The sequence below is a fragment of the Arachis ipaensis genome, chromosome B9 (genome assembly GCF_059453495.1).
Source record: "Arachis ipaensis isolate K30076 ecotype BB chromosome B9, ASM5945349v1, whole genome shotgun sequence".
Lineage (NCBI taxonomy): Eukaryota > Viridiplantae > Streptophyta > Magnoliopsida > Fabales > Fabaceae > Arachis > Arachis ipaensis.
The window spans coordinates 5,540,052-5,564,355 of NC_142444.1; the positions used below are offsets into that span (position 1 = coordinate 5,540,052).

The 24,304-nt window shown below is 32.7% G+C and overlaps 3 protein-coding genes across 5 annotated transcripts; 2 read left to right on the forward strand and 1 right to left on the reverse strand.

Annotated features, from left to right (window-relative positions):
- The first annotated feature begins 324 nt into the window (after positions 1-324).
- LOC107614791 (putative disease resistance RPP13-like protein 1) lies at positions 325-7,047 on the forward strand. Of its 2 annotated transcripts, XM_088500373.1 has the most exons (7): positions 325-4,117; positions 4,605-4,692; positions 4,956-5,069; positions 5,192-5,235; positions 5,332-5,424; positions 5,869-6,333; positions 6,664-7,047. In XM_088500373.1, exons 1-2 carry the CDS (start codon positions 478-480, stop codon positions 4,640-4,642), a joined length of 3,678 nt encoding a protein of 1,225 aa, XP_088356499.1. In that variant the 5' UTR covers positions 325-477; the 3' UTR covers positions 4,643-4,692; positions 4,956-5,069; positions 5,192-5,235; positions 5,332-5,424; positions 5,869-6,333; positions 6,664-7,047. The 2 variants fall into 2 exon arrangements, with proteins under 2 accessions (XP_088356499.1, XP_088356500.1); XM_088500374.1 differs by lacking the exon at positions 6,664-7,047 and having other exon boundaries at positions 6,112-6,243.
- A 7,230-nt stretch (positions 7,048-14,277) lies between these two features.
- LOC148543591 (putative disease resistance protein At3g14460) lies at positions 14,278-17,969 on the forward strand. 2 transcript variants are annotated; one of them, XM_088497946.1, is made up of 2 exons: positions 14,278-14,713; positions 15,518-17,969. In XM_088497946.1, exons 1-2 carry the CDS (start codon positions 14,407-14,409, stop codon positions 17,662-17,664), a joined length of 2,454 nt encoding a protein of 817 aa, XP_088354072.1. In that variant the 5' UTR covers positions 14,278-14,406; the 3' UTR covers positions 17,665-17,969. The 2 variants fall into 2 exon arrangements, with proteins under 2 accessions (XP_088354072.1, XP_088354073.1); XM_088497947.1 differs by having other exon boundaries at positions 14,585-14,713; positions 15,523-17,969.
- A 429-nt stretch (positions 17,970-18,398) lies between these two features.
- On the reverse strand, positions 18,399-24,079 carry LOC107615977 (putative LRR receptor-like serine/threonine-protein kinase At1g05700). The gene is made up of 14 exons (XM_016317988.3): positions 23,898-24,079; positions 23,599-23,808; positions 22,983-23,520; positions 22,064-22,563; positions 21,181-21,313; positions 21,002-21,073; positions 20,848-20,919; positions 20,538-20,618; positions 20,152-20,333; positions 19,843-20,072; positions 19,632-19,758; positions 19,473-19,541; positions 19,197-19,386; positions 18,399-18,987 (listed from the first exon to the last, which is right to left on the reverse strand). Exons 2-14 carry the CDS (start codon positions 23,669-23,671, stop codon positions 18,555-18,557), a joined length of 2,700 nt encoding a protein of 899 aa, XP_016173474.3. The 5' UTR covers positions 23,672-23,808; positions 23,898-24,079; the 3' UTR covers positions 18,399-18,554.
- Between the last annotated feature and the right edge of the window lie 225 nt (positions 24,080-24,304).

Genomic DNA, 24,304 nt, shown 5'->3' on the forward strand with positions numbered 1-24,304 from the left:
CCTAGAAACACTATTTCATGGATCGTGTAAGCTGCTTCTTATCATTTACATTTTGTTTAGGTGATCTGAGTTCTTACATATTTGGATTTTGGATACTCTAATATGCTACATATCTGACAGAAATCTTTGAAAGAAACAATTCCTTATTGTTATGTTGATAATTAAGATTGGTAATGAAATCTTTTAAAATGACGCAAGAAATAAATAAACGATTTTATAACAATTGTTATGAATATTTATTAATTAATTATTATCCATGTTTCAGCACTGTACAAATACAAATATTAAACTAAAGCAAAGAACATCGTTACTTTATTATTATTTGTGTTCTGCTGCCTCTGCAAATGCAAAACACTTGAGATTCCTTTTGCTTGAGAAAACCCAGAGATCTGAATACATTATATCGATCTAGCTACAACAACTTCTCTCAACCCCTTTCATTCCTTTCTCATCATCTGCTGCGCTTGATTTAGAATCATGGCTTCAAAACTTGAAGGTGGAGCTTATCTCTCTTCTTTTGTTGATGCTGTTTCAAAGAAGTTGTCTTCAATACTTGAAGATGATGACTTTGTCCTCCAAGGAAACCACTCTGCTCGGAAGTTGCTTGAAAAGCTGGATGATTATCTGTGTGATGTTGAACCTGTGCTTGATGATGCTGAGCTGAAGCAGTTCGGTAACGATAGAGTGAAGAAGTGGCTTGTTGATCTCCAAGATGCTCTCTATATGGCTGATGACTTTCTTGATGAACTCTCCACTAAAGCTGCCACTGCCACTCCAAGGGATCCAGGTAACTCTTCTCCCTGGTCTTACTCTGTTGATTCAACTATTGAAGATAATGGTGTCAATGTCATCGAAAAAATAGTTGGCACACTAGAGTTTCTTGTAGGGCGAAAAGATAAACTTGGTCTGATAAAGAGTGCCAAGTTGGACACATCATGGAGAATCCCATCCACATCTCTTGTTGTGAGTTCTGACATATTTGGTCGGGACCAAGACAAGGAGAACATAATCAAATTGCTGTTAGATGATACCTGTGACGCCCAATCACCTGTGACTGTGATCCCCATCGTGGGTATGGGTGGAATAGGAAAAACTACTTTGGCTCAACTGGTTTACAATGATATCAAAGTCGTGGCAAAATTTGAGACTAGAGCATGGGTGTGTGTTGCTGAAAATTCTGATCCTGTTAATGTTACAAGGACAATAGCAGGGGCAATAGATTTTCCTCCCTGTAACATGGATAACTTTGATTCACTTCAGACTGATTTGAAAATGAAGTTGACAGGTAAGACATTTTTAGTTGTCTTAGATGATGTCTGGCATGATCAACGAGAAACATGGGAGGATTTTCTGAAACCTTTTCGATATGGGAGTAATGGAAGTAAGATTCTCCTTACAACCCGTAGTGAAAAGGTTGCTTCTGTGTTCGCAACTAACAATCTACATTATCGACTAAGTTTATTGTTGGAGGAAGATTGTTGGTCGGTGTTTTTGAAGCATTCATCTATTTCTACTAATTCTAAACAATATACAACTCTAGAACCAATTGGTAGAAAAATTGTTGAAAAGTGTAAGGGGTTACCTTTGGCTGTGAAAACACTTGGAGGTTTATTGCGCAATAAGTATTATGAAGGGGACTGGGAAAATATACTTGAAAGTGAAATTTGGGAACTCTCGGAAGATGATAGTAAGATTGTTCCTGCATTAAGAGTTAGTTATCACTACCTCCCTTCACATTTAAAGAGGTGTTTTGTTTATTGCTCGTTATATCCTGAGGATTATGAATTTGACAAAGATGAATTAATTCTATTATGGATGACAGAAGATCTTTTACAAGCAAAGGGAAACAACAGATTAGAAAATATTGGTTGTGCATATTTTGATGAATTAGTTGCAAGATCATTTTTTCAACCTTCTAGTACTAATAAAAGGTTATTTGTAATGCATGATCTCATACATGATCTAGCAATATTTATTGCTGGGAAATTCCATTTCCACCTCAATGAATGGGAAAATCTACACATGATAGACAGCAAAACTCGTCATCTCTTGGTTACTGAATATAAGGGTAGCTTCCACTTATTTCAAGAAGCCTATAATAGAGCAGTACACATGAGAACATTTTTAGATCTTTCTGTGTTTGACTGTTTTCAATCAATTGATATTGAAAGCAATCCTTGGTTATTACGACAACGATTGAGAGTTTTGTCATTTTATTCATTTACTATAGAGTCATTGCCTGATTCAATAGGTGAATTGATTCATTTGCGTTATTTGAATCTTTCTCGCACCCCTATTGTGGCATTGTCTGAGTCAATATGTAAATTATACAATCTCCAAACCTTGAAGTTGAGGAATTGTACAAAACTTGAGATGCTTCCGAGCTGCATGCATGATCTTGTGAACCTGCGCCACCTTGATATTCGAGGTGCTTCTTGTCTGAAAGAGATGCCGAAAAGAATGAGCAAGTTAAAGCATCTAAACTTCTTAAGCTACTATATCGTCGGCGCGCAAGAAGAGAATGGGATAAGAGAACTGGGATCGCTGGACAATCTTCATGGCTCATTTTGCATTTCCAAGTTGGAGAACGTCAAGAATAGTGGTGAAGCTTTGGAGGCAAAAATGGGTAACAAGAAGCACATCAACACCTTAAAATTGAAATGGGTTCCAGATGGTGACATTGATGATGTTCAAACTGAGAGAGATATACTTGACAAGTTACAACCTCATCCAAACTTGGAAAAGTTATCAATTGAGGGTTATCGGGGTGAAACATTCCCAGATTGGTTAGGCCTTTCGTGCTACTCCAATATGACCAAATTGAGGCTGGATCGTTGTATGAATTGTTATGAGCTTCCTTCATTGGGACAGTTACCCTCTTTACAGCATCTGGAGTTTTCTGATCTTGATGGGTTGGAGAAAATTGGTTTAGAGTTTTACAACAAAAACAATGCATCATTTCAGCAGGAGACGCCCTTCAAATCTCTTGAAACTCTGAAAATTGTAAATATGTCTAGTTGGCGGGAATGGCATTTTCCTGATGAGTTTGATGGTTTTCCTAAGCTTAGAATCCTTTCAATAAAAAGTTGTCCGGTGTTAAAGGGAGGTCTGCCTGCTCACCTTCCGGCTCTGGAGGAACTTACCATTGTTGAATGTGAAGAGCTTGCTTGTTCGCTGCCGAGGGCTCCCAACCTTCACCAAATACATGTAAAGGGTAATAGGTCTTCTACATATGCGACACGAGGGCACAAGGTAGTAATTGAAGAAACCCAGCTGGCAAAATCCGTTATGGAGTGTCTACCCCACATCCAACCGCCACTTATCCAACATCTGGAAATCAGTAACGTTTGGTCAGCGATATCAATTTCAGAAGATTATTTGCCCGCTTCGTTACAGTCTCTGGAAATCTTTTATTGTTCAAAATTAACATTTTCAGAGCAACTGCAGCACAAGTCGCTAACGAAGATATCTGTAGTGGGGTGTCATTCGCTGAAGTTGCTTCCATTGTGGGACTTTCCAAATCTCAAGAATCTCAAAGTCAGTGTATGCCAAAGAGTGGAATATGTTGAGGTGCCACACGCTCTTCCAAGTCTCCGTGATTTGTGCATCTCCGGCTGCCCCAGTTTAGTATCCTTGCCGGCGCTAGGGTTGGCTGCGCCGCACCTAGAGGAGCTGGATATACGCAATTGCCCAAAAATCGATTGTTTTGTTGAAGAGTGCCTCCCGCCGAGTTTGGAAAAAGTTGTAGTCATTGGGTGCCAGAAACTAGCGAGGTGGATAACATCAAAGGGTTTGCAGAGTGAAGGCCTTACCTATCTTTGGCTTGGTGGATGCTTCGATGTAAATTCGTTCCCAAGAGAGGGTTGCCTTCCTTCATCTCTCGAGTCTCTAGAATTGTGGAACTTTCCAAATATGGAGACGCTTGACAGCAAGGGGCTTCACCATCTTACCTCCCTCAAAAGGTTAGCAATTGGTGACTGTAGAAAGCTTGAGAGTGTCACAGAAGAACATTTGCTTGCTTCCATAGCAAATATCTACATTGGGGAAGAATGTCCTTTGAGGCGTAAGCTGGAAGAGATGGAACACCCACCGATTCAATTTGTTTGTTACAAACGCGGTAAGTGTTTTTGCTCTGATCTTCCCTAAAACTCCGGCCACTCCAATTTCAATGCTAGTTGTTTGCATCACCCCTAACTTCTATTTTGTTTTAATTTTGTTCCACAAGTTTTCCATTTACATCAAATATACACTCGACGGCTAAATTTTCAAAAAATTTAAGACCAATCTAATAATAATGTATGAAAATTATGCTTGATTTACTTGTGTTGAAATGTTGTTCTTATAAAATTGTTGTTGAATCGGTTTTAAATTTTTTAAAAAATTAGTCCTCAGGATATATTTGATGCAAATCGAAATCTTTTAAGACAAAATTGAAACAAAATAAAACTTGAGAATATTTTTAAAATTTTTGTCAACCTTCAGTGATAAAAAATATATTTTATCCTTTAAAATAAAACGTTCTTAGAGGTGCCAATTTTCCCAAAAAGTAAACTTTTTCATGATTGCTTCTTTATTGCTTACAGTATTTGTATGGTATATTGCAGACTCGGATTACTCTGATGATGATTACCCTTATGATTGATTCTGATGTTACACCATTGTATTCGAATGAGAGGGGTCAAAGGCATACGGGTAAGCAGATACTTCTTGAAATGGATTATTTTTCTTTATTCTTGAAGAAGTTATTCCAATTAGGAAGAAAAAGGGTTACTTTTCTTATGCTTTTGAATTTTAATTTTTTTTTATAACTTCTGTCATCTTGAGCACTTAAGAGACAAGTGGTAGATTTTGAAAGTTCTTCAATCTATTTAGTATATTTTTAATTTGTTTAATTCCCCGTAAAACATTGGTCTAAACCTAGATATTATCTAATGCCAAGGTTCTATGTTTTTCAGCATACTCTTGCATTGGTTCTTCCAGATTTGCGCTCATGAAATTCTAATATTCTAATGTGTTGCTCATCTGACTTTTATCATCGGGTGGGGTGTGTGGTTATGCAAAAACCGAATGTTAGTATCCCAATATCTTTCTATATGTCAATATCTATAATCTCTAATATACTCATAGTCATAGGGTGTTATATAGTTTGTGAGTGCTAAATGAACGAAATGTTGGTTTTTGTAAATAATAGGAAGGTTGAAGGCTGAGGAAAGTTGAGAATTGGGGTGCACTGAAGTAAGTTTGCGTTGTCCGTGTCTTGCAATCGCTACTACCTCTTGCGCTGTCTCTGTATATTTTTATTGACTGTATAATCCTACCTGCTTTGTTCAGGTTTATAAATGGAGCAACTTGCTATACCAGTGAATCTCTAGAACCACCGATTATGTCAATTTGCTTCTGCTGCAAAGAAAGCAAATAATCAAGGTTACATACTGTTTATAGCTTTTTGGGCCCATGTTATGCATTATTTAAAATTTCTATCATTCCTCGTACTTGTTCCTCGTCTCTATCTAATTATAGTTAGCTCTGTTTTAAATGTGGAGTCCAAGATTCAAAGAACATGCAAGTCGTTTAGTAGATATGATAATGCAAGCATTCAATGATATACCAACGGTTGTTGTAAAAGGCTTCCTTGACGTATATTGTTTGTGCTTACTGAAAGACATCAGATGATAGTAACTAATTTTGCAAAATTTAAATTCATCAAATTTATGTATATAAACACGGTGCTAGCTCCATAGGTTGATGTTTTCATTTTTCATAAAACAAATGTTCTATTTTCTATATTCTGCCAGAATTATGGTCGTACTAGCTCATTACGCTTCTTATAGTAAACTTGACAATTAAAAACTTAGCTTTCCTCTATAGGTATTGGGCTTGCCAGAGACCGTGAAAGCAGTATGATTTCTTTCATGAAACATTGAATCTATGATTGGGACTGCTAGCCTGTGTGACTTGAAAAACTGGTAGCAATTCAATGCTTGGTTGCACCTAGCTAAAATGCCTCAGACTAGAACATTGCCTACTTCTTTAATCTATGGCTTTTCATCAATAATAAATCCTGTGCCAAGATAACACAGACAATTGAAGGAAAACTTCTTGAATCCTCAGGAAGGAAGAACTTCTTTCACGTAAATCTTGAACCATTCAAGTGATTTTGGGATATGTAAACGGTAAGGGGTCTGCATGAATAAAAGGCAGAGATGAGGAGGAAAGAATCTCTCCACATGAAGGACCCAAAACTTGGCAAAAGATTTCCCATGTATGGGGCATTGATGAGGTATTGCACTAGCTGAGGCTGTACATGGATCAGCACCTGATATTGCTGGAAAGGTAAGCTGCAGAGTCCTTTCTCAACCTTATATTATATTTTATGGATCTTTTCACCTTGTTATCAACTTATTACAGAATATGGGATTTATTTGAATGAATGTTTCATGAAAGTGCTCAATATCGGTTTGCCCTCTGCAATTTCATAAAACTAATTTGGTGTTCTTTTTGTTCTTTAAAAAAGATAAAATTGTGAATAGTGATTGTTGTCAATTTACTTCTCCCATACTGGTCACAAACAAGTTCTAACCTTGGAAACTTGCAACCTTCATTGAATTTAGGGTCATACTTCTGTCGCTTACCTGTATTTCCACTGAACTTTTGCTTGTGTAGAATTTTGGAAATCCAACTGCTTGGCTGCTGAGGTGGTGTTTCAATGTTGTGCCATTTGAATCTCCACGATAAAGCGGACGAAACTCTAAATGCCCTACTCAACACAGTTGCAGAAGCAAAGTACCGACTACCGAACTGCTGATCTTGGAGGCAAAGCAGAGACAACCGAGTTCACCAATGCAATTATTGATTTAATCAACTATGTTCCTAGAAACGCTTTATTAAAAATGAATTATTGGGTGTATGCTTTAGTTCAGTATTTTTGTTTATTGGTATGTATACACTATTTCATGGATCGTGACATCGTGTAAGGTTCTTCTTACCATTTACATTTTGTTTAGGTGATCTGACTTCTTACATATTTGGATTTTGGATACTCTAATATGTTACATATCTGGAAGCAAAATAGCCAGTGATGACGAAGTTCATGTCTCAGAACCCATCTGTCATTCAACTTGTATAATCATTCATGTATTTCTTCCTATCCATTTAAACTTTTGAAAAAAGTGGTTTTCTAAGACCATCTAAGTTTTTATAATATTTTTATCTTGTTTTCTTATAATTGCTCCCATTATTTTAATTTATATTTGCACAACCATCAATGTAATTGTGAGGAAGACTAAAGGCAATATCTTTTAGTTTGTCACAATCTGTCACTATTTTTTATCGACTTTGTGTTTGTAAAAGAAAAAAAAAAGGAAAAAGAAAGAAGAATACGAATATACCCGGAAACTTTCACTCAGAAAGGTCAAGGTAAGTTCCGGTCTCACTATTTCGATAAGTTCACGAAGGAAAAATTTAACTATGAGCATGTGTTGCTGAAAATCCTGATGTTCCTAATATTAAAAAGATGTAATAGTGGCAATAATTTGTAGTTTTTGTGCATGAATACGACAAACAAAGATGCAATTTACACTACTTTTCAGCCAGCTAGAACTAGAATAGTAGTAGTAGGGGTGAAAGTGGCATCATGCACAAGAAATATCAAAAGGGTCCTACTAAATTCCACTATATGTATTATTGTAACACCCTACTATACAGAGCCTTACGCTTAAGTCATAAAGCAGAGGTGACAAGGTATTACGACCTCTAAAAGAAAAGACATATAAATATAGTTGAAAGAAATTATATCTAAGAGCCTTGAAAGATAAGCTAAACAAGAACGATAAACAGAAAATCGTGTGACTCTCGCATGGATATTCATAAAATGGATAGGTAAGATCAAAAGGAAACTGAAAATATATACACATCAGAGTTTCAAAATACAGATAGCAAGCTCTAGACTCGACTGCGAAACTAAGGCCGGCCAGAGTATATGATTATATATATCTATATACAATCCAAAATAAAACTCAAACCACAAAATAAACACCTGTATCTCCAAGTTAACCTCTAGGAGGGACAAAACACAAATATGTACATGCGGAGATTCTATAAACATATATACGTAGCATAAAACAAAATATGACAGTCCAAAAGATAGTTCTTCGCTTGTATGGAGGGTCTCCAGACGCTCAACGAGGTGCCTCTCGACCTGCATCTGAAAACAACAACATAGTATGTTGTGAGAACTAGAGGTTCTCAGTATGGTAAAGGTGCCCGCATAGTTAATATAAAAGGTCCCGGGAGAGCCAAAGACATTCCTAGAACTTCGACACTCAGATTTCAGCTTAAGAATTCAACTAAACCAGAAGTTAGGTAAATTGTCTAAGGTATTCTAATTCTGAATTTAACTTTAACCCAATACTTCACGTTCTGTCTCCTCCAATCCTCCGAATCACTGGTGGAACAACCCTCGTCATTCTTCCGCCAGACAAGGGGCCTCTTAGTTGCATAGACAAACTTTACAGACAAGGAAAACACAAATAGAGAAGCATTTACAGCAAGTAGAACAAGTAGCAGATAAGCAGAATTTAACAGTTAAGCAAACTAAAACAATGCACACTCAAACAAAGCAAACAAATGCATATGATGTATGCCTGTCCTATGGCTGATGAGTCTCATCTGTCGGTTATACAGCCAACCCGACATGTCCTGGTAGTTAACCATTGGACAGTCCCTCTGTGCGCGCATCCCCAAGCTCAATAATATTCCATGGAGTCAAACTCCAAGCTCAAATATAATATTCCATGGAGTCACACTCCAAACTCAATAATATAGTATTCCATGGAGTTAAACTCCAAGCTCAATAATATAGTATTCCATGGAGACGAACTCCAAGCTCAAATATAATATTTAATATTTATATATATATATGCATGCCCATGGGGGAATTCGGGGAGTTAAAGTGCCCGATCACATCTTGCGACAGAGGGTCAACAAATAGTCTCAAATACACAAGCCACATAATAATCTCTTTCTTTTTAAAATACCACCTCAAATCAAAACTCCAACTCTTATAGAAGTTTTGGCAGTATCTCCTCTAAAACTCGAATTTCTGTCACCTTTCAAGGGTCCCAACTATCAAACCAAACACCTCTCAGTCATTCAAATGATTTTCAGTAACAAATTATTTCAAAATCAGACAAATACCAATATTAAATCTTTTCCAAACCGACCAACTTCAACAGCAAATTATTGACAACAGCTAAACCTCACATTTTATACCATATACACAATCCATCGATTATTCATTCATTTCATTCCTATCTTAAGGTCTTCTAGCCTAAGTTTTCACGTGACATTAAACATTAACTACGAGAAACCAAAACCATACATTCGTATGAAATCAAAATATTCGAAGCTCCGGAAAAACTTTTTGACTGAGCTATCGAAGAAGAAAATGTCCAGAATCGTCTATGCCTCCTAAAATTCTCGTTGGCCAAACCCAAAGAAAAGAGGAGCTATGTCACTGTCAACTTCCACTAATAAAAAATGGTGCCAACGTGTAGAGGAGGAGGTTACGAATACTCTTACCGGATTAGACTTTTTATTGGAGTTACGGATTTCAAGAAATCGAAGCCGGAAGTTCAAAAGAGTTTACGTTTTCTCTCTTTCTCTCTTCGATATGCTCTTCTCTCTCTCTTCGATATATATATGACCGCCTTGACTTTCTTTAATAAACCGCCTTGGGTTTCTCTATTTTATATATATATATATATATATATATATATATATATACACACGTACGTAATCTAATCCATAATGATAATAATAATATATATATGTAACTTAATGTAAAGTATAAACCATCCTTTTATTTTCTATGCTTTATAATTAATAATAGTAATAATAATACTAGCAATAGTAACGATGGTCATGTAATAATAATAATAATAATAAACGTAATAATAATAATGTAATGAATATAATATATATAAACTTATAATACAATTTAATACTTACAGCAATTATATACAATGTTTATAATAATAATAATAATAATATGGATTTGATTAAATTTAAATTATTATAAAATTAGTTCAATTACTGATAATAAAAATATTTTTTTTAAAAATAAAGAATTCTAATTTTATAAAATAAATTATAACTTATTTATATTTATATTTTTAAAGCTTAAGGTCGCTACAATTATCATTATCAAAAGGGGTAAATTATTGCATGTAGACCCATCGTTGTCACAAATCATTGAAAATTTTAACTATTGCATGTGGATCCAAGGTGCTACAAAACATTTAAATTTTAAATTATTGCATATGCTCGTGATTTTAATTTAGTAAGCTACTCAAATAAAGAAGTTTAAAGTGTTTTTATTTTAAAATATTTTTTAATAATTAAAATTTAATATATATAATTAATTAAATTGTATTATTTTTGTTAAAATTAAACTAGATAAATTGATTTGGCTAAAAATTGATAAATTAAATATTGAACCAATTTAAATTAATATTTTTTTTTATAAAAAATAACTACAATAATTCTATTATAAAAAATAACTATATATATATATATATATCCTATGATAACACAACAGAAAAATGAGAAGGGTTAAGATATAGGTTTTCAAAAAATATTATTTTTATAAAAATGATGGAAAAGAAATAATTAGTTATATATTTATGTTTCTGCATATAATATTTATGTTTATTTTAGTTAAATTACGTCATTTGACAGTTTGGTTATTTATTTTGATTTTTGAATTGGTATCAAACAATAACAAGAAGTGCGGAACAGTTATCGATGCCATTCAAATTTTCACTTGGTAATTGTCAATTGACATTAAGTTAATCTATAAATAGAGCTTTAAGCACATTTGGTAGGGAATTCAGTTCTTTTGAAAAACACTTAAAAACCCAAAACGCTCTCAACTCCTTGACATCACAGAGTAAAATTGGGAATCTTAAGTAATTTCTCTAAATTCAGACACTTGTAATTTGTTTCTTTCCAGTTTCTATTAATAAAATTTCTCTACTTTTACCCGAACTCCTTTTTTACGTTTATTTTTCTTTCTTCATCTTCTCTTTATAATTTCTTATTTATTTTAATTTCTGCAATTTACTTTGCCTCGTCACTTTGCAATTCTTTGTTTATTTGTTACTTTCAATCCCTTTTAATTCTTATTGATAATATAATTGCAACAGTGATACTTACATTTTCTTTTAAACATTAACGAAATTTAAGTAAAACACCTTTAAACTCAGTTTTACACTTTTATTTATCCAAAACTTTAATTTATTTTATTTATTTATTTTCTTTTATTTGTTAAAATTTGCCATAGGTAGTTCGAGGCATTTTGTTTCGACACTATCATTAAGTAATTTTCGAATCAAATTTATTTTTTTTAAAAGAGTCGTATCTACTCCTCAAACTAAGATCTTAATACAAGTCTAATTCGATAGCCTGTCAAAATTACTAAAACTTTGGCAAAATATTCACCAAGTATTTTATCTACACTCAGTCCCATAAATTGATAAATCTTTGAAAGAAACAATTCCTTATTATTATGTTGAGAATTAAGATTGGTAATGAAATCTTATAAAATGATGCACGAAATAAATAAACATTTTATAACAATTGTTATGAATATTTATTAATTATCATCCATGTTCAGCACTATACAAATACAAATATTAGCAAAGAACATTGTTACTTTACTATTTGTGCTCTGCAAACGGGAAGCACTTGAGATTCCTTTTGCTTGAGAAAGCCCAGAGAACTGAATACTTTGCATCGATCTAGCTACAACAACTTCTCTCAACCCCTTTCATTCTTTACTCATCATCTGCTGCACTTGATTTTGAATCATGGCTTCAAATATTATATTTTGAATCATGGCTTCATATATATCATGGATTTGAGTCATGCTTAGTACTAGATTTAACTGGGCATCAAAACATAATTTATAAATAAAATACTCATTTTAAAGTGAAATTAATAAAAAATATTATATTTTTATATTATAATTGATATTTTTATAATATATAATGTTATTTTTATTTTAAAATAATTTTTATATAAATATTATATAATTATTAAATATAATCTTTAAAAATAAGATTTTATAAATTTATTATATAAAATTTACAAAAATTATATATATTGAATTGACCTAATATAAATAATTGTCTTTAAATTGTCACCAAAAAACACTTGTTGTTTTTATATTAAGTTAGACTAAAATTTGAATATTTAAAATAAATCTAACAAAATATTAATATTTTATTGCAATACATTCATCACTGTTGCAAATTACAATAATCTACACAGTTGTTTTTTTTTTTTTTTTTTTTGCCATGAATCACTCCTTACCAACATTAACATTATTAATGGTTAGTTCAGTTATTAAATTTTTTTATTAAAAAAATATATCTTTATTTAATTACAAGATGGAATATATATTCATATTTAAAATATAATATAATAAAATAAATCTATTTAAAATACTTAAAAGTATAATTAAAATCATGAATATATAAATATAATAATAAAATTTGTACTCTAAACAAGTAAACATATTTTTTATCATAGATAAATTATTTAAAAAATAAATATATTATTAAAATTAATAATACAAATTTAAAATAATAAAATCTAACTTTTTTACCGTATTTTTTATAATATTTTTATTCTTTTAATTTACAATTTATTAGTACTTTATTATTTAATTAATGATTAAACAAATTATTTTTATAAAAAATTATTTTTTATATTATCTTATAGAAGAGACCAATATAGTAGTTTAAAAAATAAAGTAAAAATAAAATTTTAAATAAAAAATATTTAATATTAAAATTTTTAAATACAAAAATAATTTGTATAAATATTTAAAAGATAAATATAAAATATATGCTTAAAATAAATAAAACAGATAAAATGGGAGTACTCATGAAAAATAAATAATTATTTTTGTCTCCTTTATTTATTTTAAACATGTATTTCATATTTATATCCTGAATATCTATATAATTTGTTTTTATATTTAAAAATTTTAATATTAACTATTTTTTATTTAAAATATCATTTTTACATTAATTTTAAATTGGTATATTGGTCTCTTCCTTAAGATTATACAAAAAATATTTCTCATAAAAATAATTTGTTTAATCATTAATTAAATAATAAAATATTAATAAATTAAAAATTAAAAGAATAAAAATACTATAAAAATTACTTGTAAAAAAGTTGAATTTTATCATTTTAAATTTGTGTTATTAATTTTAACAATTTATATTTTTTTAAATAATTTATGTATGATAAAAGATATGTTTACTTGTTTAGAGTACAAATTTTATTATTATATTTGTATATTTCTGATTTTAATTATACTTTTAAGTACTCTGAATAAATTTATTATATTATATTATATTTTACATATGAATATATATTCCATATATTATTTTTAATGAAAAAAATTTAATAACCAAACTAACCATTAATTATATTGGTAAGGAGTGATCCATGGCAAAAAAAAAAAAGAAAAGAAAAAGAGATTGAGTGAGAGGACATGAGATAGCAATGAAGTCGGTGCTGACTATACTGGGGAAGAACGAAGAAGTTACAAGCCATGCGAATTCAACGACTCGTTAAGGAATGATGCACTGTAGAAAGAGATTGCGTGAAATGCCGGTAGAATTTTAATATTTTAAGAAATTATACAAAATAATCAAACTAACCATTAATTATATTGGTAAGGAGTGATCCATGGCAAAAAAAAAAAAAAAAAAGAGATTGAGTGAGAGGACATGAGATAGTAATGAAGTCGGTGCTGACTATACTGGGGAAGAACGAAGAAGTTACAAGCCATGGGAATTCAACGACTCGTTAAGGAATGATGCACTGTAGAAAGAGATTGCGTGAAAGACGGGTAGAATTTTAATATTTTAAGAAATTATACAATTACCCATCTCAAAAAATAAATTACAAAATAACCCAACTAGAGTTAAGATAATAACCAATTAAAGTGTGATACATCATGAAGGGTAACTTACATGTTATTTTAGAGGGGGTAAAGTAGAATTCACCATATTTTAATATAGATCTGAACGCCTATAAATAATGGAATAGCAGATTTCCAATAAAGTGGTTTGGTACATCTGAAAACTTTCCTATACACGAATATGCTTATCATGTTATAAATTAATTAATTAATTAATTATTGCACATGTTTCAGCACTATACAAGTATATAATACTAAGCAAAGAACATTGATAGTTCACTGCAAAACGCATATACTTGAGATCCTTTGACCCAGAGATCTGAATACATTATATCGATCTAGCTACAACAACTTCCCTCAACCCCTTTCATTCTTTTCTCATCATCTGCTGCATCTGATTTTGCATCATGGCTTCAAAACTTGAAGGTGGAGCTTATCTCTCTTCTTTTGTTGATGCTATTTCAAACAAGCTGTCTTCAATACTTGAAGATGACTCTATCCTCGAAGGTGACTACTCTACTCGGAAGTCGCTTCAAAAGTTGGATGATTGTCTGTGTGATGTTGAACCTGTGCTTGATGATGCTGAGCTGAAGCAGTTCGGCAACAATAGAGTGAAGAAGTGGCTTGTTGATCTCCAAGATGCTCTCTACTTGGCTGATGACTTTCTCGATGAACTCTCCACTAAAGCTGCCACTGCTACTCCGAGGGATCCAGGTAATTCTTATGACTGGTCTCGCCCTGTTAATTCAATTATTGAAGATAGTGGTGTCAATGTCATTGAAAATATAGTTGGCACACTAGAGTCTCTTGTTGAACGAAAAGATAAACTTGGTCTGGACAAGAGTGTCAAGTTGGACACATCATGGAGACTTCCATCCACATCTCTCGTTGTTAGTTCTGACGTATTTGGTCGGGACGAAGACAAGGAGAACATAATCAAATTGCTATTAGATGATACCTGCGATGCTGAATCACTTGTGACTGTGATTCCCATTGTGGGTATGGGCGGGATAGGAAAAACTACTTTGGCTCAATTGGTTTACAATGATGCCAAAGTCATGGGAAAATTTGACATTAGAGCATGGGTGTGTGTTGCTGAAAATCCTGACCTTGTTCATCTTACAAGGACTATAATAGGGGCAATAAATTCTTCTCCCTGTGACCAGGATAATTTTGATTTACTTCAGACTAATTTGAAGGAAAAATTAACAGGAAAGACCTTCTTGGTTGTTTTAGATGATGTCTGGCATGATCAACGAGATATGTGGGAGGATTTTCTAAAACCTTTTCGGTATGGGAATAATGGGAGTAAGATTCTCCTAACAACCCGTAACGAAAATGTTGCTTCTGTGTTTGCACCAAACAATCTACATTATCAACTAAATTTATTGTCGAAGGAAGATTGTTGGTTGTTGTTTTTGAAGCATTCATCTGTTTCTACTAATTCTAAACAATATACAACTCTAGAAATAATTGGTAGAAAAATTGTTGAAAAGTGTAAAGGATTACCTTTGGCAGTGAAGACACTTGGAGGTTTATTGCGCAACAAGCATAATGAAGGGGATTGGGAGAATGTACTTAAAAGTGAAATTTGGGAACTCTCCAACAGTAAAATTGCTCCTGCATTAAGAGTTAGTTATCACTATCTTCCTTCACATTTGAAGCGTTGTTTTGTTTATTGCTCATTATATCCTCAAGATTATGAATTTGACAAAGACAATTTAATTTTGTTATGGATGGCAGAAGATCTCTTACAACCAAAGAAAAACAACACATTAAAAAATATTGGTTGTGCATATTTTGATGAATTAGTTGCAAGGTCATTTTTTCAACCTTCTAGTAGTGATAGAGGGTTATTTGTAATGCATGATCTCATGCATGATCTAGCAACGTTCTTTGCTAGGAAATTCTATATCAAACTCGAGGGATCTGAGAATCTACACGGGGTAGATAGCAAAATTTGTCATTTGTCCTTTTCTTCAAGATCTAGGGATAGCATCACGTCATTTGGAGAGGCCTGTAAGAGAGCAGTACACTTGAGAACAGCTTTAGATTTTTCTTCGCATCGTCAATCAATTGACGTTGAAAGCAAACCTTGGCTGTTACAACAACAATTGAGAGTTTTGTCATTTCGTATAAAGTCATTGCCTGAATCAATAGGTGAATTGATTTATTTGCGGTATTTAAATCTGTCTGGAGCACGTATTGTGACATTGCCAAAGTCAATATGTAAATTATACAATCTCCAAACATTGAAGTTGCGGGACTGTTATAAGCTAAAGATGCTTCCCAGCCGCATGCAAGATCTTGAGAATCTACACCACCTTGATATTCGAGGTGTTTCTCTTGTGAAAGAAATGCCGAAGAAAATGAGCAGGCTAAAGCATCTAAACTTCTTAAGTAATTATATCATCGGCGAGCATGAAGAGAATGGAATAAGAGAATTGGGAACACTGGACAATCTTCACGGCTCATTTCACATTCTCAATTTGGAGAAGATCAAGAATAGTGATGAAGCTTTGGAGGCAAAGATGGGTAACAAGAAGCACATCAACACTTTGAAATTGCAATGGCTTCCAGGAGGTTACACGGATGATGTCAAAACTGAAAGGCATATACTTGAGGGGTTACAACCTCATGAAAACTTGAAAGAGTTATCAATTAAGGGTTATCCGGGTAAAACATTCCCAGATTGGTTAGGCCTTTCTCGCTACTCCAGTATGACCGAATTGCGTCTAAATTCTGTGAGTTGCTGTAAGCTTCCTTCACTGGGACAGTTACCCTCTTTACAGCATCTGGAGTTATCTAATTTTAATTGGTTAGCGGAAATTGGTTTAGAGTTTTACAACAAAAACGATGGATCATTTCAGCAGGAAACACCCTTCAAATCTCTTGAAACTCTGGTATTTGACAATATGTCTTGTTGGAAGGAGTGGCATTTTCCGGATGAGTTTGATGGTTTTCCTAAACTTAGAAGCCTTTCAATGAGATGCTGTCCGAAGTTAAGAGGAAGTCTGCCAGCTCACCTTCCGGCTCTGGAGGAACTTGCCATTGCTAAATGTTCAAAGCTTGTATGTTCGCTGCCGAGGGCTCCCAAGATTCAACAATTAAATTTTGGCAATTATAAGGCACAACCGCACAATTTAGACATTTCAGAAACCCATCTGGCCCAACCCGTCTTGGAGTGGATCCCCCACCTGCAATCGCTACATGTTGAATGTCTGGAAATCTTGAAATGTTGGTCGCTGATATCAATTTCAGCAGATTATTTGCCGGCTTCACTAACGAAGATACATGTACAGGGGTGTGATTCACTGTCGTCGTTTCAATTGGGGCTCCTTCCAAATCTCAAGAAATTGACAATTATTGAATGCCGAAGCATGAAATGTGTCGTGGTGCCACAGGCTCTTCCAGGTCTCCGTTATTTAAGCATCTCAGACTGCCGCAGTTTAGTATCCTTGCCGGCACTAGGGTTGGCTGCGCCTCACCTGGAGGAGCTGCATCTATGCAATTGCCCAGAAATCAATTGTTTTGCTGACGAGTGCCTCCCGGCGAGTTTGAAAACTCTTAAAGTCAAGCAATGCGAGAAACTAGCGAGGTGGATAACATCAAAGGGTTTGCAGAGTCAATTTACTTCTCCCATACTGGTCACAAACAAGTTCTAACCTTGGAAAATTGCAACCTTTATTGAATTTAGGGTCAAATTTCTGCTGATCTTGGAGGCAAAGCAAAGACAACCGAGTTCACCAATGCAATTATTGATTCACTGCTCAATGCAGTGTTATGGCCTTGAGAGGGTTGGAGTCTCTTACACTTCTAAAATGCACTTTGATTGATAACCCTCTTTAGTCCATTTTGCTATTCTTTGTCAATAATATAGTTAAATAAATGAAGTACCATACACATGTTTCATTCATTCTTCTGTCATGACTCTGCCTGCTATTTGCTTAATTTAAGTTCAATAACTTACTGGAAATCACCACTCGTTTGTGTTCCTCAGGGTTTGTTTTGTTGGAGTAATCCACACCAATACAATCACGCCAATGTTGGGAGTTGCCCCAAAATAATGTTAATTTTTCCTTTTAACTCCAAAACCATATGTTTGAGTATATACTTGATCCAAATCATGCTATACCAAAATGGGAAAACAAACTTTCAAGTTTCTGATGTTGCCAAGGAAAAAAGGTGAGGAAAGAGGATTGTTTTTGCTGCAACAATCAGACAAAAGCTGTTTTTTTTTTCGATACTAGTTTGATAATTTTTTCAACTAAAAGTTTTTAGTTGGGAAAATTTATTACCTTAGCAAAACTTTGATAGGATTATCTTTCTCTATCTGTCCTCTTTGTTAATCTGTTTTATATTGAAAATAATCTTGCGTATTAAAATGTTTCAACAATTACGATAATATAATCTTTATATCAAGTATAACAACAACAATTTACTAATTGTATTAGTCCTTTTAATAAACTAAGAACGAACTAAAAAAGAGGAAAAGAAAAATCTTTGAACAGAAAAATTTCAAGATACAAATATGCATATGACAACAATAATAAACTTAAGATCCAGCCATTTCTGTTTTACACATCATTATGGAACTAGCCAAGGAGCTGCTTTCTGACTCTGTAGCCAAATTCATAGTCATGGTTTCGCAACTGTTAAGTTTTCGAGCCAACTCCATAGCCAAACATTCCTTTAGCTCGGTCACAATATCAGTCATGTATGGTCTTTTGGAGGACTTATTGGACACAGAAGCCATTGCTATTTCAACAGCTCTCCAAACAGAACTACTCTCAAAATCTCCTTGTAATCTTGTATCAACAATACATTTTACATCACCTTTTGCAAGCATAGATTTAACCCACTCACTTATGTGAATTTTCCCCTCAACCGCTTTAAGTATTGCTGGTTTACCTGTGATTATCTCCAATAAAACTACCCCAAAACTATAAACGTCACTTTTCTCTGTTAGCCTATTTGATACTTGGTACCTGCACGAAAGACCATATAGTTTGATTCAGTTCATTCTCACTCTCTCAATACAACTTCTCCAAGAGATGTGCACTCATACTATTTTTGAGATAGAAATATTAAATTTGTTTCTAAGACAAAAAATCCTATACTTTCAGTAATGCTTGAAACTCCATGTCTTTGTATTTCTTCTAAGAAATAGAATTTAAAAGCAGTGCCAAGTACTTACTCTGGATCCAAGTAACCAGGAGTCCCTGCAATGACAGTTGTTACATGTGTGCCGCCGTCAACTGGAATGCTTCTGGACAAACCTAAGTCAGACATTTTCGCTTGGAAATTTTCATTTAGTAAAATGTTTGTACATTTCACATCTCTGTGGATTATAGGTGGCTTACAACCGTTATGTAGATACTCAAGTCCTGGATTAAAACATTTTGGCATATATAAATGAAACAGATAAAATGATTTAAGGAAAATTCAGTTAGTTTTGAATTTTGATTCTAACCTTGGGCTGCATCCATAGCTATAGTGAGCCTTTCTTCCCAATTGAACAACTTTGTCCTGCTATTTTTCTCTACATAATCATAATTACATGCTTTCTAAATCCTTTATCATTTAATTTAGTTAATCCTGGAAGAAAATAATTAATAGGTTGTTAACATACCCAAAAGATGTTCTTCTAAGTTGCCATTTTCCATATATTCATAGATGAGTGCTATGTTGGTTTCTTCGTTGCAATATCCAATGAGGGAAGTTAGATTCCTATGATGAACCCTCATCAAAATATTAACCTATAATTCAGTGTCACTTTTCATTACAACAAGCTAAAAATATTGAGATTATAAGCTACTAAGCAAAGAATAGTTATCACTTGCCTCTGCTAGAAATTGCTGATATCCTTGTACTGATGATTGCGAAAGCATCTTGACAGCTACTTGAATGTCATCAATAATGCCATAGTAAACTGTTCCAAATCCACCTCTACCAAGGACTCTTTCGAAATTATTGGTCATGTTAGATACTTCATTGAATGAATACCGTCTTCTCTTAGATTCCAACTGTGATCCAGTTTGATCACTAAACTCCTTATGAACTTTGAAATAATCTGTTATTGTATCCAAAAAGAAAAACATTTATGTTACAACAAATATTGTAAATGGTAGTTTGAAGTATTGTTTATTTACCTTTTGGTTTTCTCTTTTTGATGTAAATGATGTTAACCGTTGCAAGAACTAACAGCAGGAGCACCAAAATTGCAGAAATAGATGCTAGTATATAAATAACTCTGTTATTTTTCTTGCTTTTATCCTTTGTCTGTTGGTCACAAAGAGCAGATTCACATAGCAGATTTGGATTTTGCCCCAACCTAGCATCATTCAGTAACGAGAATTAAGTCAGAACGAAAAACTACACTTGCATTCTTCGGTTGGAGATTCTTACTTTCAAGTTTCTATGTGTCATGATTTAAAGTTTTTTGGGTATAATATAAAAGAGAAAAAGACAACAATAATGAAATCAAGATATTGTTGCTGATTCATGGCATCAAATTGAATAAGAATAAGATGCACACCTTAGTGATAGTACTCCTTCACTTGATCTTTGGATGAGTGCATTCGGAACTTGACCTGTGAGGTTGTTATTATGCAAGTTTCTACAAATGAAAACTCATCAGCTTCTTATATATATTGCCGTATAACAAGTCTAATTGTATACGTATTTAACATATAAGATAAATTCTCTCATTTATATTTTATTTGAATAGAGTATCATGTTTGAATTAAATTTTAAATAATTAACTTATTATATGATTTTCATTCTCACAGGGCTATAAAACTTGAAAACTATATACAAATGCATGGTGAAATATGGGATGAACTTACAGGACTTTAAGTGATGGCAGGTCTGCCAGAAAATCAGGTATCTCCCCGTTTAAGCTATTATTTGATAAATCCCTAACACCACAAACACAAATCAGTACAAAACTTGGTTGAATCGTTGAGTATATTAACTAAATGAGCTGAGTTAGTTACTCACAAGGACTCTAAGTCAGTAAGCTTGGCGATATAATATACAATTTGTCCCGTTAGTCCACTAGAAGACAAATTCCTGCATGCATTTCCAAAGATACTCTCAACTTAAGAATTTATACATCATTTTTGTGAGGATGAATTCAATTGTTGTACAAAACATTGGTAGTTAATAAATAAACTTACAAGGCTGTGATTTTTAAAGTACCAACGGAACTACAATTTAGACCGTCCCACTTGTATGCTACAGGGGCACATGGATCTCCTTGCCAATTTTTTGACACCTTATAAGCAATCTTGATATTTCTCATAGCATCAACTGCCATTTTATTTTGATAAACACCAGTTCAAAAGAATTTTAACTTATAAGCCATTCTATAAGTTACAAATAATGAGAATGGAAATTAAGGAGTATGCTTAGAAAAATAGAACTAGGCAACTACTGTTTATGGTATTTTCTTAAAGTTAGAGGGTAAATTATTTTTTGTCGTATATTACTGTGTAATAAATCTGATTATGCACTCATTTAATGTATGCAATAAATTTCTTTACATAATTTTTTTCGAATGTAAAGTATTGTGTTTGAATTGGATTCTAAATAATTAACTTATTGCATTATTTCTACTTTTAGAGAAATATAGAAGTTTATAAATACTTCTGTAATTCTAAAGTATATTTAATGCATACTTTAAAATTTATTTTTGGTCAAACTTTAATTTAGTTTACAGGTTAAATTGATTGAAAATGTGATAATTTTATGCATTATAAGAGTGTAATAATGTTTGGAAATAATACAAAATTAGCTAAAATAATTCAAAATTACTTTATTTAACATTCATTAAATTATCGCTAGGATAATTATATAATTTTTGTCTTAATAAATATATAGTTACAAATGTTATATGTATATAAAATAACTTTAGATATGGTCTCTATAGCATTACCGATAAAAAGTATGTATAATAAATCTATCATACAATTATGCATACTAGAAAATAATTTACCTTTAGCTTTAATTTCAAAAGATACCAAAACAATTGCCATAGAATTATAGTTTTATTATACATACCTTGATCATTTTGAGTTTGTGGCTGTGAGAAATCCTTAAAAAGAAAAATCTCAATAGCGTTGGTGATAGGAGGAAGGGTAGAGAACTCTGTAGGAAGAAGTGAGAATCGATATTCACTAACTCTTTCAAAATATGTACTGAAAAAATCGTAGAAAACTGTTTGATTGTATGTGGGTACAATGGGTCCTTCCCAATAATTGCCATTGACGCTGATGTTGAATGATCTACTTTCATTTGCTGACAGCTTTTGTACCTCAGCAAAATAGAATCTGACATGATATATGTGTGCAACATAATCCAAGTGAAAGTAGAAATCCAAAGAATCTCTTGCATTTCTTGGTGTAGCGGCTGTTCTCATCACACTTGCTGGTGGAACATAAATATTATCAATATCTGCCTTTTTCTGAGTTGGATTAGGATCAATATTTGTGCTGATTAACTGTCTCCACCCATTCACGGAATAAGGCTCCCATAAGCAGTCATATATGTCATCTCTGTACCTGCATGTACACCCCCAATTTTCTTTCTTTTAAATATTTATTCTTTTAATCATTTCTAAAAGAAAAATGATATATGTATTACTTTTTGTGTATATATTTTTTATCTTCTTTTTTCTTATCAGTTACTTTTAGAAGGCACAGAATGAACTTTGCATTTAGAATGGTGGAATTCACACAATATCAGATTGATGAATTGGTTTATATAAAATTAAAATTTGGATTATACTTTAACCATTGTGGTTAGCTAAACTATAGAGACTAAGTTACTGTAGCTTTATACACTAACCATAAATAGTAAAAGTAGAAGGTGTATAATCCTTTAAGGTTTATATCTAATCAAATTCATGCGTCTTGAGCACCCCTAGTAACAAGTGAAGTTGGCATGCAGAAACTGCAACCATATTTTAGAAATCACTCACCTGCATGTTGAATTGTTCTTGCTGCCCAAGTCTAATCCTTTGAGACGTGCAACTGAGGAAGAGCTGGGACCATTATTCTTCTCAAGAATCCTCAATTCTATAGCCGAAATGAATGGTGTGCCAGTGCCTATGTTAACCAGACAGATATCTACATAATCCCTTGTTGGAGAGTGAGAGAGCTCTCTGTATATGCTCACTGATGCATCCGAGAATTTCAATGTGTCCCACAAATTAGTTCCAACATGAACTTCAAACTGTGGGAGCTTATTTAGACCGTCATAGTTTCCATACAAAAAACTAGTTCTGATTAAATATTCAGTGTTGATGGTTACATTATTTATTCTGTAACAGTTTCTTGTTCCATAAGGAAAGCTTCGAAGGTAAGTAAAATATTGTTGATGAGTAGCCTTATCTTGAGGCGACACAATCTTACTCACACCAGAATCAATGAAATTAGCATCTGAAATGTAACTGATTCCTGTATTCTTTTCAACGTAGCTGTAATTTTCAGGTAGTCCACAATCTATGCTAATAAATCCTGATAGAAATCATTATTATTTAGACTTGTTAAAATTAAGAAATGATGAAACACAAAATGACTCTTAAGTAACCGAACCTGATTGATCCTGGCCTTGGATCGTTGCTATGAAAGAAAGAGCTCCAAGCAGTAGAAAAAGAGAAGTTGCCATTGCACATGCATATCAAAGATTACGAGTGGTTCAGTTCAGTGCTGCTATTTAAATATAGCTCAAGATTTTTTTGTATGTAGCAATTTATTTGCGACTTGCATTTTATTTTTTGATAGGTAAAAACTCAGGTGTAATTACTTTATATGAAGTTGATAGCATAGAGTCATTAGATAATAATTTAATTAAATTTATTAAATTATTCAACGACTCTCAATTATTAATTTACATATATAGTTAACTGCACATACGTTTTTACTTTTTGATAAACATTTTATTATAATTGTGTTTCTTTTTTGTACTAGGCTACTAGCTTCCAATGATATATGATTTTTAATATACACATTATCTGATATTGTAAAGTTGACCCGGGCCGTAAGGGGAAAAATCCTGAGTCAGCTTCTATTGTTCATTCATATATATGATTTTTTTATTTTTTATTGTTTGTGGTAATAATTGTTTATTGTTTCTTCAGATATTCGTCCTATTTCACACCAAGACTATTCAAAGTACTAGTTTATAATATTATATATATATATATATATATATATATATATATATATATATATATATATATATATGAAGAGTATTAAGAATTAGTAGATTTTGTGATTTGTAGTTATTAATTAGTTATCA

Coding starts and splice junctions, on each gene's coding strand:
- LOC107615977 (XM_016317988.3), bottom strand. CDS start 23,671: ATGGCAACTTCTCTTTTTCTACTGCTTGGAGCTCTTTCTTTCATAGCA. Junction 22,564..22,982: donor AAGAACAATTCAACATGCAG/GTGAGTGATTTC, acceptor GTGTACATGCAG/GTACAGAGATGACATATATG. Junction 18,988..19,196: donor CCTGGTTACTTGGATCCAGA/GTAAGTACTTGG, acceptor TCTTTCGTGCAG/GTACCAAGTATCAAATAGGC.
- LOC107614791 (XM_088500373.1), top strand. CDS start 478: ATGGCTTCAAAACTTGAAGGTGGAGCTTATCTCTCTTCTTTTGTTGAT. Junction 4,118..4,604: donor ATTTGTTTGTTACAAACGCG/GTAAGTGTTTTT, acceptor GGTATATTGCAG/ACTCGGATTACTCTGATGAT.
- LOC148543591 (XM_088497946.1), top strand. CDS start 14,407: ATGGCTTCAAAACTTGAAGGTGGAGCTTATCTCTCTTCTTTTGTTGAT. Junction 14,714..15,517: donor TGCTACTCCGAGGGATCCAG/GTAATTCTTATG, acceptor TACCTTTGGCAG/TGAAGACACTTGGAGGTTTA.